Source organism: Moschus berezovskii, chromosome 22 (genome assembly GCF_049115385.1).
Source record: "Moschus berezovskii isolate FMDL1 chromosome 22, NW_MosBer_1.0, whole genome shotgun sequence".
In the NCBI taxonomy this organism is placed as follows: Eukaryota; Metazoa; Chordata; class Mammalia; order Artiodactyla; family Moschidae; genus Moschus; species Moschus berezovskii.
The window spans coordinates 47086744-47102209 of NC_142481.1; the positions used below are offsets into that span (position 1 = coordinate 47086744).

Genomic DNA, 15466 nt, shown 5'->3' on the forward strand with positions numbered 1-15466 from the left:
GCACTGAACAATGTAAAAATTCAAAAGATAAAGGGACAGATCCCATTTGGACAGAAGACTGTTCCAAGAAGTCAAAGACAAAAGAACTTGGCGAAAAGTTACACAAAGCTCAGAAGTTACTTCCTGAAGACATTATTATACATAGTGTTTTCATAAATAAAAGAAACCCATGACATTAGACAAGACAATGGATATGCTTCAGATTTGGAGATGACAAGTAAAGGGGAAAAAGAGCTGAAAAAGATTCAAAAGCACTTGTTTCTCCTGCAGGAACAGCTTCCTGTTTTGGTTACAAAGGAGCCACACTTAAAATAACTACTGTGAAGTATGCTGAGGGCTTGAGAAGTCAATGCCAGGAAGCCACAACAAAGAGCTGAAAGCAGCTGGACAGAAGAGGATTCCTTCGGAGGAAAGGACCCAAGAAAGGCTAAGGGAAAAGCCATCCTAGCAGATGAGTGGGATGTGCGGCGAGGAAGGCCTGTCGGAATGATGCTCTTCCCCGGCATCTCCCCCGCCCCCGCCTGCCCTGGCACTGAGCAGACCCGCTGCTGCAGGCAGGAGGACCCCTCTCCCTCAGCCAGCACACTCCTGCCAACGGCCAAGTGCGGACACTTAGGAGAATTAAAGCTAAAGAAGGCAGAGAACAGTGCCATAACTTTGAATATTTTATTTTGATGCATTTTTAAATGTGAAGTCGCCTAGAAAGGATATCAAAAATTAAATTAAGGATCTGCCTGCTTCCACTATATTCCGTTGATTTCACTGTCCTACGTATGGCAAACATATCAGAGAACCAATACATGTCAAAATGCAACTCAGTCAAACTGCGATCCAGACTGAACTAGAGAAACTGTCCTAGTTAGATCTGTGGTCTAGCCAGCCTGATGTTTTGCGGTCAGCAAGGGGCCCAGGGCATCTATCATGAGGGGATAGGCATGTTTTCACTGACATTAAATCCTATTGCTTATGACTCATACTACCCAACCACTTAACCCTTTTTCCAAACTACAGCTTCTGTTCCTATGGACTGGGAAGTAGATGGCTAAGCTTATAAAGATGTGTCTATTAACAGTTAAATAGGCAAGTCTTAGTGTTTACTGGGGAATTTTGTGAAGGGACTTACAAATTCAATCAAGAGTCAAATTAGACAGCTTACTGAGAATCCTACTCAACTGAGACTTTACAGTAGTCAATTAAGTGGCCCAAATGTACAGAACAAAAGCTAAAGAGACTGGCAATTCTTCATAGGCTTTTTTTCCTGATTCCTTTGTCTATCACCACTATTTCTATTCAATGTTCTCCTAGAGGTCCCTGCTAGTTCATCAGGAAAGAACTGAAATAAAAGTGATAATGATCAGAAAAGAAAAAGTAAAAACTGACATTATTTGCATTTGTGATAGCTGATGGTATATGTAGGGCTTCCCTGGTGGCTCAGGCGGTAAAGAATCTGCCTGCACTGCGGGAGATCTGGGTTCGATCCCTCAGTTGGGAAGGTCCTCTGGAGGAGGGCATGGCGACCCACTCTAGTATCTTTGCCTGGAGAATCCCCATGGACAGAGGAGCCTGGTGGGCTACAGTCCATGGGGTTGCAAAGAGTCAGACATGACTGAGTGAAAATTCAAAAAAAAAAAAAAATCAGTGTTTCAATTTGGCAAGTCTGTTGGATACAAGTCAATATAGTATTCTCACAGAGTAGCAACCAAAAGAATTAGAAAATTAAAAATATTATTTACAATAATACACACACATAACACATACATATAAGATCAATTAACTAGGAATATATCTAAAGAAAAAATATGCAAAAGCACACCACTACAACTATTAAAACACTTAAAAAACATTTATTAAGACTTAAATAAATGAAGCTAATCATGAATTAGAACTCTTGCTAATGTCAAATTATCAATTCTCCCCAAACTGATTTATAGATGCAATCACAATCAAAATATCACAAAGTGTTATTTAGCCTCCAATTAAAAAAAAAAAGGTGTCATTTATTTAGTGATTTACTGGTACAGAGTCACCAAGCTGTTTCTAAAATTAATACAGATATTTGATGAACCTACATACAACAGCCAAGGCAATCCTAAAGAAAAACAAAGCTGGAGAATTTACACTACTAGGCATCAAGACCAACTAAGATATAGTCATTCTTGAAACCATGTATGGTGCTAACACTGGAAATTTCATCCCAGGTCCAAAGTACCCATCTACTTACCGTAAGTCAGCTAGTTTAATTCATTTTTCCTTTAAGTGTTTATCTGAGATCTCTATAATATAACCACATACCTACTGCCCGAAGTGACAATTTTAAAGTTTATCCATAACAACATCTAACACACCTCATATTAAATCTGTTCATTTCATCTTTTTTTTCATCTAATCAATTTTTCAGATGACTTCTATGAGAATAGTTAAGAAACTAACATCTTGAGGCACGTTAAGTTTAATGTAGCTTCTCCAATAAATACCACACTTTCCAAAAATAATTTAGAATGCTCCATATTCTGAGAAACTTCATAAGCATTGGTTATAACTTCAATCCTTGGCTGGAGATAATTTTTGAGGAGGAAAATCTTACTAGGTATTAAATGAACATACATGGTAAAAGAGTATTTGAACAAATGGACCTAAGCTAACTCTTTACAGAGAAACCTCCAAACTGCAAAACTGAATACACGGGATATCTGTGTCCTAGAAAAAAAGCAGGCAGGCAAAAATAGAATAAAACTGTAACCACAAACTTTTACCTTTCGATGCAACTAATATCGCAGAAAGGAAAAGGGCAATTTAGAATACACTAATAACATACAAAAAAACATAGGCAGTGCTGCTTTCATGAAATAATTCCCATACTTTATAGGTAAGTGACTGACACCATAAATACTCCTCCACTAACACAAATCAATTAGGAATCTCACTTGCCTTTTAAATTCTGTTATTTGTTCTGTTTAACTGCCAGTTAAGACCTCACAAATACAAAGACAACTGTTCACAGACCAGTATTTCTGGGCCTACTCCAGAAAGTTTGTTCGATATGCTGGAGGTTTCTGCCTGTTTTTAAAGCTTGTGGCCTGAAATTACTTTTCTTCCTGGCAGTAACTCTAAGACCAGCAATATTTTTAACATTAAAAATAACTCCCTCACTGAATTACTCGAAATTTCTAAAACAATTTTATACTCTAATTTTAAATAATTCAATTTCTTAATGAGAAACTTTCAGTTACTAAGCTAGCTCCATTTGAACTTTGTGACATGAAAACCTGAAAGAGATTTTTTTGGACAGAAAATTTTCTTTTGGCTTGGTTAAGGTCATAAACATCAATTCATAATATCTTATAATTGTTTTACTAAAATTTGAAGGAGAGTCACTTACAGGTAACTCAGGGGTATCTTACAACGTAAGACCCAGCTTGGAGTCCCGTATCTCCTAATAAGAAATACAATCAAAATCATCATCTCAAGAGACAAGTCCTTATCCTAATTATTCAGTCGGACACGACTGAGCAACTTTCTCTTTCACACTATGGGTGTCCTTGGTAGTATCTTAACCCAGATTTACTTAACTATGTATTATTTAGGATTTGTTCTGTCTGTGAATCATTGATTAAAAAAAAAAATAACCAAATAAATGTTACCATGAAACACTGTATGTTCTCACATGGTTCACAAGCAGTTTGAATAAGTTCTTAAATATTTCTCGGTTGTCTTTAAAAAGCTAATATGATCACAGACATTATTAGAAATATGCTAATAGATATAAGCATTGTGTAACTATGAAAAGCTGTTTTAAACATCAAGTCCCCATTGCTGTACAGCAGAAACCAAAACAACATGTAAAGCAAGTATCCTCCAATTAAAAATAAATTTTAAAAATTAATATATACTTCTGAATGTGTTATTATAAGTTCCAAAAGAAACCATCAAAATCCTAAACACAATTTTCAAATTGTGTCAAGTAGATAAACTCACTTAACTCTCTGCCTTTCTATTATATCACAGACAAGAATAAAAGGACATAGGCTCAGGTGCTGGAGGCCACAGCAAAAGAGAATGTTCTAAGAATTAAAAAGAAAAACTTGTGAGGATTTAAGCATTACATTCAGAAAGGGAAAAAAGAAAACTACCTCAGTTCTCCACTGTCAGCTGCACCAGTGATGCCATTCTTGATAGGCTATCAATCACCTAGAGTACTTTTCAAAAATTCAGATTTCTGAGAATCTTCTGAACATGTGTTTAGCTTTAACCGGCCCCCCTCCACCAAATCCTATTAAAATGACAAGTAAGGGATAAAAAAAATAGGATAAACCCACGAAAAGAAAAAGAAGACAAGAGATGCTGACAACATTATGGGTAACAGCAAGTAGATGGGCAAGAAGTAATAAACATCTAGCAAGCTTGAAACAGTAGAAACTTTAATGTCTGTGAAGGAGGTAGGTGGGGGCGGGGGGTGGTTAGCCACAAAATCCTACAAAGGCTCAGGAATTTGAGGTATCCCTGAAAATATGGGTGAGATGTGGGACTAAAGACAAAACATTTTTAAAACTGTGTAAGAGTTCCTCCCTTCCCAGAACAGGACTGAACAACTGAGCCTTAAAAAGTGTCCACCCGCCCCCTAGTGTCAGGACGGAAATTAGACACTGAAGAGATCAGCAAACAGAAGCTAAAACAGAGGGAACCACCTTGGAAATGACAGAGAAGTCTAGAGGCTACTTCAAGAATAAGACCAAAAACCAGAGGCAAGAGGCTTAAGCCCGAATCCTGAGAACACCAGAGAACTCCTGACGCCAGGGAACATTAATCGATAGGAGCTCATCAAACATCTCCATACCTACACTAAAACCAAGTACCACCCAAGGGTCAACAAGTTCCAGAGCAAGACATACCACACAAATTCTCCAGCAACACAGGAAAATAGCCCTGAGCTTCAATATACAGGCTGCCCAAAGTCACTCCAAACCCACTGACATCTCATAACTCATTACTGGACACTTCATTGCACTCCAGAGAGAAGAAATCCATCTCCACCCACCAGAACACCGACACAAGCTTCCCTAACCAGGGAACCTTGACAAGTCACCCGTCCAACCCCACACACAGCGAGGAAACTACATAATAAAGAGAACTCCACAAACTGCAAGAAGAGGGAAAGGCCACCCCAAGCAAAGCAATATAAGCAAGATGAAGAGGCAGACAAATACCCAGCAAGTAAAGGAACAAGACAAATGCCCACCAACACAAACAAAAGAAGAAGATATAGGGAATCTACCTGATAAAGAATTTCGAATTTTGATGGTGAAAATGATTCAAAATCTTGAAAGCAAAATGGAGTTATAGATAAAGAACCTGAAGAAAAGGATTGAGAAGATGGAAGAAAGGTTTAATAAGGACTTAGAGGAAATAAAAGAGTCAGTATACAATGAATAATGCAATAGATGAGATCAGAAACACTCTGGAGGGAACAAACAGTAGAATAACAGAGGCAGAAGACAGGATAAGCGAGCTAGAAGATAGAATTGTAGAAATAAAGGAAACAGAGAGGAAAAAAGAAAAACAAATTAAAAGAAATGAGGACAATATTAGAGACCTCTGGGACAATGTTAAATGCTCCAACATTCGAATCATAGGAGTCCCAGAAGAAGAAGACAAAAAGAAAGACCATGAGAGAATACTTGAGGAGATAATAGTTGAAAACTTCCCTAAAATGGGGAAAGAAATAATCACCCAAGTCCAAGAAACCCAGAGAGTCCCCAACAGGATAAACCCAGGGCGAAATACTCCAAGACACATATTAATCAAACTAACAAAGATCAAAAACAAAGAACAAATATTAAAAGCAGCAAGGGAAAAGCAGCAAATAACACACAAGGGGATTCATAAGAGCTGATCTTTCAACAGAAACTCTTCAGGCCAGGAGGGAATGGCAAGACATACTTAAAGTGATGAAAGAAAATAACCTACAGCCCAGATTACTGTACCCAGCAAGGATCTCATTCAAATATGAAGGAGAAATCAAAAGCTTTACAGATAAGCAAAAGCTGAGAGAATTCAGCATCACCAAACCAGCTCTCCAACAAATGCTAAAGGATCTTCTCTAGATAGGAATAACAGAAAGGGTGCATAAACTCAAACCCAAAGCAATAAAGAAAATGGCAACGGGATCATGCTTATCAATAATTACCTTAAATGTAAATGGGTTGAATGCCCCAACCAAAAGACAAAGGCTGGCTGAATGGATACAAAAACAAGACCCCCAAATATGTTGCGTACAAGAGACCCACCTCAAAACGAGGGACACGTACAGACTGAAAGGGAAGGGCTGGAAAAAGATATTCCATGCAAATAGAGACCAAAAGAAAGCAGGAGTAGCAATACTCATATCAGATAAAATAGACTTTAAAACAAAGGCTGTGAAAAGAGACAAAGAAGGAAACTACATAATGATCAAAACATCAATCCAAGAAGAAGATATAACAATTATAAATATTTATGCACCCAAGATAGGAGCACCGCAATATATAAGACAATTACTAACAAGTATGAAAGGGGAAATTAACAACAATGCAATAATAGTAGGAGATTTTAATACCCCACTTACATCTATGGATAGATCAACTAAACAGAAAATTAACAAGGAAACACAAACTTTAAATGATACAATAGACCAGTTAGACTTAATAGATCTCTATAGGACATTTCACCCCAAAACAATGAATTTCACCTTTTTCTCAAGCGCACATGGAACCTTTTCCAGGATAGATCACATCCTGGGCCATAAATCTAGCCTTGGTAAATTCAAAAATATTGAAATCATTCCAAGCATCTTTTCTGACCACAATGCAGTAAGATTAGATCTCAATTACAGGAGAATAACTATTAAAAATGTCAACATATGGAGGCTGAACAACACGCTGCTGAATAATGAACAAATCATAGAAGAAATCAAAAGAGAAATCAAAATATGCATAGAAATGAATGAAAATGAAAACACAACAACCCAAAACCTCTCACTGTAAAAGCAGTGCTAAGGGGGAAATTCACAGCAATACAGGCACACCTCAAGAAACAAGAAAAAGTCAACTAAATAACCTAACTCTACATCTAAAGCAACTAGAAAAGGAAGAAATGAAGAACCCCAGGGTCAGTAGAAGGAAAGAAATCGTAAAAATTAGGGCAGAGATAAATGCAAAAGAAACAACAGAGACCATAGCAAAATCAACAAAGCCAAAAGTTAGTTCTTTGAGAAGGTAAATAAAATTGACAAACCACTAGCCAGACTCATCAAGAAACAAAGGGAGAAGAACCAAATCAATAAAATTAGAAATGAAAATGGAGAGATCACAACCGACAACACAGAAATACAAAGGATTATTAGAGAATACTATCAAGAATTATATGGCAATAAAATGAATAACCTGGAAGAAATGGACAAATTCCTAGAAAAGTACAACTTTCCAAAACTGAACCAGGAAGAAATAGAAAATCTGAACAGATCCATCACAAGCACAGAACTAGAGGCTGTAATCAGAAATCTTCCAGCAAACAAAAGCCCAGGTCCAGATGGCTTCACAGCTGAATTCTACCAACAATTTAGAGAAGAGCTAACACCTATTCTACTCAAACTCTTCCAGAAAATTGCTGAGGAAGGGAAACTTCCAAACTCATTCTATGAGGCCACCATCACCCTAATCCCAAAACCTGGTAAAGATCCCACAAAAAAAGAAAGCTACAGGCCAATATCACTGATGAACATAGATGCAAAAATCCTTAACAAAATTCTAGCAATCAGAATCCAACAACACATTAAGAAGATCATACATCATGACCGAGTGGGCTTTATCCTAGGAATGCAAGGATTCTTCAATATCCGCAAATCAATCAACATAATACACCACATTAACAAACTGAAAAATAAAAATCATATGATTATCTCAATAGATGCAGAGAAGGCCTTCGACAAAATTCAACATCCATTTATGATAAAAACCCTCCAGAAAGTGGGAATAGAAGGGACATACCTCAACATAATAACAGCTGTATATGACAAACCCACAGCAAACATTATCCTCAATGGTGAAAAACTGAAAGCATTTCCCCTGAAGTCAGGAACAAGACAAGGGTGCCCACTCTCACCACTACTATTCAACATAGTTCTGGAAGTTTTGGCTACAGCAATCAGAGCAGAAAAAGACATAAAAGGAATACAAATTGGAAAAGAAGTAAAACTTTCACTATTTGCTGATGACATGATCCTCAACATAGAAAACCCTAAAGACTCTACCAGAAAACTACTAGAGCTAATCAATGAATACAGTCAAGTTGCAGGATATAAAATCAACACACAGAAATCCCTTGCATTCCTATACACTAATAATGAGAAAATAGAGAAATTAAGGAAACTATTTCATTCACTGTTGCAATGAAAAGAATTAAATATTTAGGAATATATCTACCTAAGGAAACAAAAGACTTGTACATAGAAAACTATAAAACACTAGTGAAAGTAATCAAAGAGGACACTAATAGATGGAGAAATATACCGTGTTCGTGGATTGGAAGAATAAATATTGTAAAAATGAGTATACTACCCAAAGTAATTTATACATTCAATGCAATCCCTATCAAGCTACCAACGATATTTTTCACAGGACTAGAACAAATAATCTCACAATTTGTATGGAAATACAAAAAACCTCGAATAGCCAAAGCAATCTTGAGGAAGAAGAATGGAACTGGGGGAATTAACCTGCTGGACTTCAGGCTCTACTACAAAGCCACAGTCATCAAGACAGTATGGTACTGGCATAAAGACAGAAATATAGATCAATGGAATAAAATAGAAAGCCCAGAGATTTCACGCACCTATGGACACCTTATCTTTGACAAAGGAGGCAAGAATATAAAATGGAGAAAAGACAGTCTCTTTAACAAGTGGTGCTGGGAAAACTGGTCAGCCACTTGTAAAAGAATGAAACTAGAACACTTCCTAACACCATACACCAAAATAAACTCAAAATGGATTAGAGAGCTAAATGTAAGACCAGATTCTATAAAACTCCTAGAGGAGAACGTAGGCAAAACACTCTCCGACATAAATCACAGCAGGATCCTCCAAGACCCACCTCCCAGAATATTGGAAATAAAAGCAAAAATAAACAAATGGGACCTAAATAAAATCATAAGCTTCTGCACAGCACAGGAAACTATAAGCAAGGTGAAAAGACAGCCTTCAGAATGGGAGAAAATAATAGCAAATGAAGCAACTGATAAAGGATTAATCTCCAAAATATACAAGCAGCTCCTGCAGCTCAATTCCAGAAAAATAAATGACCCAATCAAAAAATGGGCCAAAGAACTAAACAAACATTTCTCCAAAGAAGACATAAAGATGGCTAACAAACACATGAAAAGATGCTCAACATCCCTCATAATCAGAGAAATGCAAATCAAAACCACAATGAGATACCATTTCACACCAGTCAGAATGGCTGCTATCCAAAAGTCTACATGCAATAAATGCTGGAAAGGGTGTGGAGACAAGGGAACCCTCTTACACTGTTGGTGGGAATGCAAACTAGTACAGCCACTATGGAGAACAGTGTGGAGATTCCTCAAAAAACTGGAAAACAGAACTGCCATATGATCCAGCAATCGCACTCCTGGGCATACACACCAAGGAAACCAGAATTGAAAGACACACATGTACTCCAATGTTCACTGCAGCACTGTTTATAATAGCCAGGACATGGAAGCAACCTAGATGTCCACCTGCAGACGAATGGATAAGAAAGCTTTGGTACATATACACAATGGAGTATTACTCAGCCATTAAAAAGAATACATTTGAATCAGTTCTAATGAGGTGGATGAAACTGGAGCCTATTATACAGAGTGAAGTAAGCCAGAAAGAAAAACACCAATATAGTATACTAACGCATACATATGGAATTTAGAAAGATGCAAATGATAACCCTGTATACGAGACAGCAAAAGAGACACAGATGTATAGAACAGTCTTTGGGACTCTGTGGGAGAGGGTGAGGGTGGGATGATTTGGGAGAATGGCACTGAAACATGTATGTTGTCATATGTGAAACGAATCGCCAGTTCAGGGTCAATGCATGTCACAGGATGCTTGGGGCTGGTGTGCGGGGATGGACCCTGAGGGAGGATAAGGGGAGCAGGGAGGTGGGAGGGGGGTTCAGGAAGGGGAACTCATGTACACCCGGGGCGGATTCATGTCAATGTATGGCAAAACCAACCAATATAATATTGTAAAATAATTAGCCTCCAATAAAAAAAAAAAATAAGATAAATAACAACAACAAAAAAATAAAACTGTGTAAGAAATAATTGACTTCCCAGGTGGCTCAGTGGTCTCAGTGGTAAAGACTGCCTGCAGTGCAGATGTGGGTTCAATCCCTGGGTTGGGAAGAATCCCTGGAGAAGGAGATGTATCCCTGCTCCAGCATTGTTGCCTGGGAAATCTCATGAGCGGAGGAGCCTCGCAGGCTACAGTCCATGGCATCACAAAAGAGTCGGACACGACTAAGTAACTAAACAACAAAAAGAAACAATTACAGGTTTAAGATCCCTATTCCTACTCTACATAACAAGGGCACTACCCCTTACCAACAAAAGGTGGCAGGTTTACTTTTGGGAGAAATGAACCAGCGAGGTTCTAGGCACAGTGCAAGCTGGGATGAAGCACATATGAGGAAGAGGAGGATTTGGGAAAGTCTACTTGTTGGACGGCATCACCTACTCAATGGACACAAGTCTGAGCAAACTCCAGGAGACAGTGAAGGACAGGGAAGTCTGGCGTGCTGCAGTTCATGGGGTCACACAGTCAGACACGACTTAGCAAATGAACAACTCTTTGGATGATACTGCTGTTAAAGGCACTGTGAAGGAAAAGCAGGAATGACGCTTTACTGCCTCTATGCCACTGAGCTTATCACAAATTATGGTTCTTCAGCCATATTCATCAAACTTCTGTCTAGAAAGAGCTATGGAAATGGTAGAACATCTAATAAATCTCTTTGCTATGAAAGAGTAAAGAGATTCTCTATTCAAGTCATGTTTGTTAAAGCAAATTCTGGCAACCATGCAGCAGCATGGTCTGCGGTAAGAAGTTAAAACATTTTAACTTAAATATCCATATTTCATTAATTTGAGGAATAGACCTCTTCCCTTTTTTTCCTTGTCACCACCTCCACAATTATTTTTCTAAGAAAAAGTAATTTAAATTATATCTTAATTGTGTACCTATCAAAGAAAATGTGTGAGAAAAACAAATGATTACACATGAAGCCATTCCAGAGAATAAATATCTGCCCTTGCAGTACCTGGACAACTATGATTTTTTTTTTTCTTAACTGCTATAGCAACTTTCTATGCTGTAAATACCGAAAGACTTAACAATCTGGATCAGAAAGAAACAAGTGAACACCAGAAGCCAAACCTAAAGTGTACCATCATTACAAGGTGGAGAAATATATCCCTGAGGCATTAATACTAAGTTATTCTTCCTGCCAAAACTTTGTATTCTTTGTAGAAAAGAATCCTCTTGACACATCAACTAATAAGTTTAACTTACACACTGGATGCCTTTACCAGTGGAGGAATACGTGCCATTGCTCCAAGGACCACCCCACACCATCCCTCCACATCCAGCTTTGTTTCCATTCACTTCCAACCACCAAGCCTGTGGGTCACCAACCTTCTCCCTCAGCCACATCAGGACGGTCCAACTTGGCCTCTCTGTGCTGTCCCTCTGCCACCTTCACAGCAACAGCTCGGCAAATGGCCCCCAGCTTCCGGTCCAAAGAGCGAACCCCTGCCTCTCTGGTGTACCTGTCATCCAAGAAAAAATATGTTAATTTTGGCTAAACATCGCCTGTAAAAGCAGAATTAATGTGATTAATAACTATACTAAAGGAAGTGTACATTTAAAAGTTTATTACGGTTTCTTGAGTATTAACAGCCTCATCTTTAAAAATTCCTCAGTATTCTTATTTCTTAAAATATTTAGAAGTAATTCCAGCTACAACTTTTCCTTTTATATAGAGTATCTTGAACTATTACCCTATACTTAAAAACGAATTATTGGCTCTTCAATTTATAGTGCCAAAGTAAATATTGCAGCACATAAAATATCATTTACTCTTTGATATGTATGTATAAAAGCTTTCTTACAACTTGTTGATTTAAGAAAATTCTGACCAATTTATTACATGTGAACTACTGCTGAAAGAATCAGAAAAATAGAATTTTTTCCTAAGTAAAGCAAAAAATAATTTGAGACAGAGAATGGAGTCTTTACCTGGAACTGTGATAATTACCCCATTCAGTGTATTTTCATTGTAGAGACCTTCTAAAGAAAGAAATATGCTAATAATGCAAGCAGTGTAATTCAGTGGAAAAGGTTCCAGATGTGGTTAAGCAGAGCTGTCTTAAAAAACTTTCATGTTAGACTCAAATTCTGTAAGCCACTTCAAAGTCCTTTATACAGTACAATCAATTTTGGCACCCAGCTTTGGGTGAGTTTGAACACACAACATCAGCAGAGAATGCTATTTTATCTGAAAAACTGCATCTGATCAGGCAGCCAAACACACAGTTAAGACTCTAGGAAAGCAGATTTTTTAAGTTCTGAGAAAAGACAAAATTCTTCGCTAAACACTCTATAAAGTAAAAAGTTTATTTCAATCAAAGGGATAGAAGGATACAGGAATAAAGTCCATATTATACACATGCATGCAATTTCAGTAAGAAAGAAAATACGGAGGCGCCTTAAAAATAAACCAACATGTGACAACAAAAACCCAGTGCAGCTTCCTAGACAGCTATTTGACGAGCTCACACGAAAAGGTCTGGACAAAAGATAAAAGAGAAAGGCCAGAGGATGCTTTCAGAAGGGTGGCGTGAACATGCAGAAACGGTACCAGGAAGTTCAGAATGAGCGGGAGCTTGCCAAAAGTAATAACGACATCATCAACAACGAGATATTTTTTGTAGGTATTTAGAACAATAACAGGCTAGGAACTAAGGCAGACAGTATAATATTAACCTCGACTAGAGGAAAGTAGACTTATCAACCACTGGTTTGGTTTAGCATTTTTAAACCAAAAGAGGAAGAAGCACCAGTGTCAAGTAAGAACTGGTTAATGTTTCCTACCCACAACCAAATGATTGCGAAGGGGCTAATTTTCAGAGGACATAAAACTAATGCACTGGATGATAATCAAGATGAAAAAAAAAATCAATTTGCTGCAAAGGTAGCTGAAACTAACATGGATATTAAAATATATACAATTGTAAACTTCTACATTTGGGCTTTAAAAAATTCAACCCTATAAATATGGAATGAGACAGATCAAATGAATAAGAAATTCATATGAAAAAGAACTACGGTGTCAGTAACCATATTTACAAGTGGAAAGAGGATAACCTAAAAAAGCTAAGACTCTGGAGATACAGTCATAAAATAATAACAGAATAAGACTAGTGGCCTTATTTTTTTTTTTTTAATTTCTTATTACTGTTTAGCTGCTAAGTCATGCCAGACTCTTTGCGATCCCATGGCCTGCTAGGCTCCTCTGTCCATGGGATTTCCCAGGCAAGAATACTGGAGTGGGGTGCCATTTCCTTCCCCACAGTGGTCTTCTTATACTATGAACTGTTTAGGCTACGTCAGAAATACTGAGTTCTACTCTGGGTGTTTATTTTAAAAGAAACACTGACATCAAAGGAATCATTCAGAAGAAGACTAATCAGGAAGGTGAAAAGTCTTGAAAGTGGGTCAGGAGGAATGGTAAGGAGAATAGGAATATTTAGCCTGAAGAAGAAAATTAGATGACTTCTAAGACTCCTTCTTCTCCTCCTAAACACTACGGGTCTATGACTACAACACAGGAAAAAAATGAAAAGCTATGTCCTAATCTGGGTAACTCACTACATACCCAAAACTTGCCTGGAGTAGTAAATACCTGTGCTGTATCTATGAATAATAAAATTGCTCAGAGAAATTTCCTAATGTTCACAGCTTTTAATGGCTGATGTTTTGAGCTAGCAAGTATATAAAAAAGAAATAGTTCTCCAGGCAACAACTGGCAAATACAAATAGCAATTACTCTTTGAGTCATTAGTATTTATATCCGGATAAGCTATGAATGAATATTTTTCTCTATATTCATATTTTACAGATGGGGAAGCGATCAAAAAAGGTTAAGTAAGTTACTTGTTGAAAAGCTACCCAGAAACATCAGGCGTATTATCTGGAATAATGATATTTTTGGAAGACTCTGGCCCAGAAATCACCTACTTTATTTCCCCTGGCATTATCCACATAGTAAATCACAAGTTAAGAAAAGGAACTCCCAGGTCAGATTGAGTCTTACTGTCTCATAAGTAAATTTAAACAGACTTCCAAATAGACTTCCATAAGAAGGCTGGATTAGATCAAAAAGCAGTCCGACTAGCCAAGCTCTAAGTCAAAGTTCAAAACAGAGGGAGAAAAAAAAAAAAAAACAGAGGGAGACTTCACTTCTCTTGAAAAAACTGCGGTTACTGGGATGGGGCTGCATGAGGAGTCCTGGCAGCCTGACACTATTTGCCAGATGATGCAACAGACCTGCAATGCTGAGCCAGGAAAACTGTGAGAGGCTATTGTAGATAGAAATTCTCAACAGGATATATTTTCCATTCAAACACACAATCCATAAATTAGACTCAGCAGTACTCAACTCAGATAATTTATGTGCTGCTTGCTACAGGCTTAACCACTTGGTAGCTAACTTGGGAAAATACCTTCTCTGTTGTTCTGGCGTTAATTCTGAAGATAAAAACACTAAGGATTTTTAAAAAATATCTCAAAGAGAGGAAAAGAAAATCTGAACAACTTATAACAGATGTCTGAAAGGACCATTTCACTTCTTAGGAGACTTCAACTTTCAAGGTTCTGGGATATAAAAAGGTGTCTCAGTATGTCCCATGTGTTTGGCTGTTAATTTATCAAATTAATCCCTTATATAGATACTGTAGAAAAGCTGAGATTCTGGCTCCACTGAAGTCCTTAGTTAGCTATGAAGATACTCCAAATGCTTTCCCTGTGAATTTCTGCCTAATACAGAGCCCTGTGTAAATCAACAGTTACGGAAATGCTTGCTGGGAATCTGCTGGAGAGGGAAATAGGAATCTCCTTTTCAGATCTGAACATTACGGAAGCCCCAGGATGGCTGACTAACCTGGTGATGATGTCAAGAGTAGTAACCTGAGGGATCTGAATCTGCTGAGGAGTCAGCCCATGCTGTTCCAGCTGCTTAGGGATCAAGTGCCTGTGGGCAATCTCTATCTTCTCCTCTTGTGTGTACCCTGGAAAAGAAGTCATCGTGCTTTATGATTATTCACATGGCTTCCACAGTGCCAGGCTTCATTAATAAATCCAACACAGGTGCAATGG

The 15466-nt window shown here is 37.8% G+C and overlaps 1 protein-coding gene across 1 annotated transcript in view; it reads right to left on the reverse strand.

The window, feature by feature from the left end:
* LONP2 (lon peptidase 2, peroxisomal) overlaps positions 1-15466 on the reverse strand; it is a 90091-nt gene that overhangs the window by 28764 nt on the left and 45861 nt on the right. The window contains exons 10-11 of the mRNA XM_055412827.2: positions 15252-15378; positions 11726-11859 (exon numbers count right to left, since the gene is read on the reverse strand). Coding sequence (XP_055268802.1) covers positions 11726-11859; positions 15252-15378 — 261 coding nt within the window. The remainder of the gene's footprint in view (positions 1-11725; positions 11860-15251; positions 15379-15466) is intronic.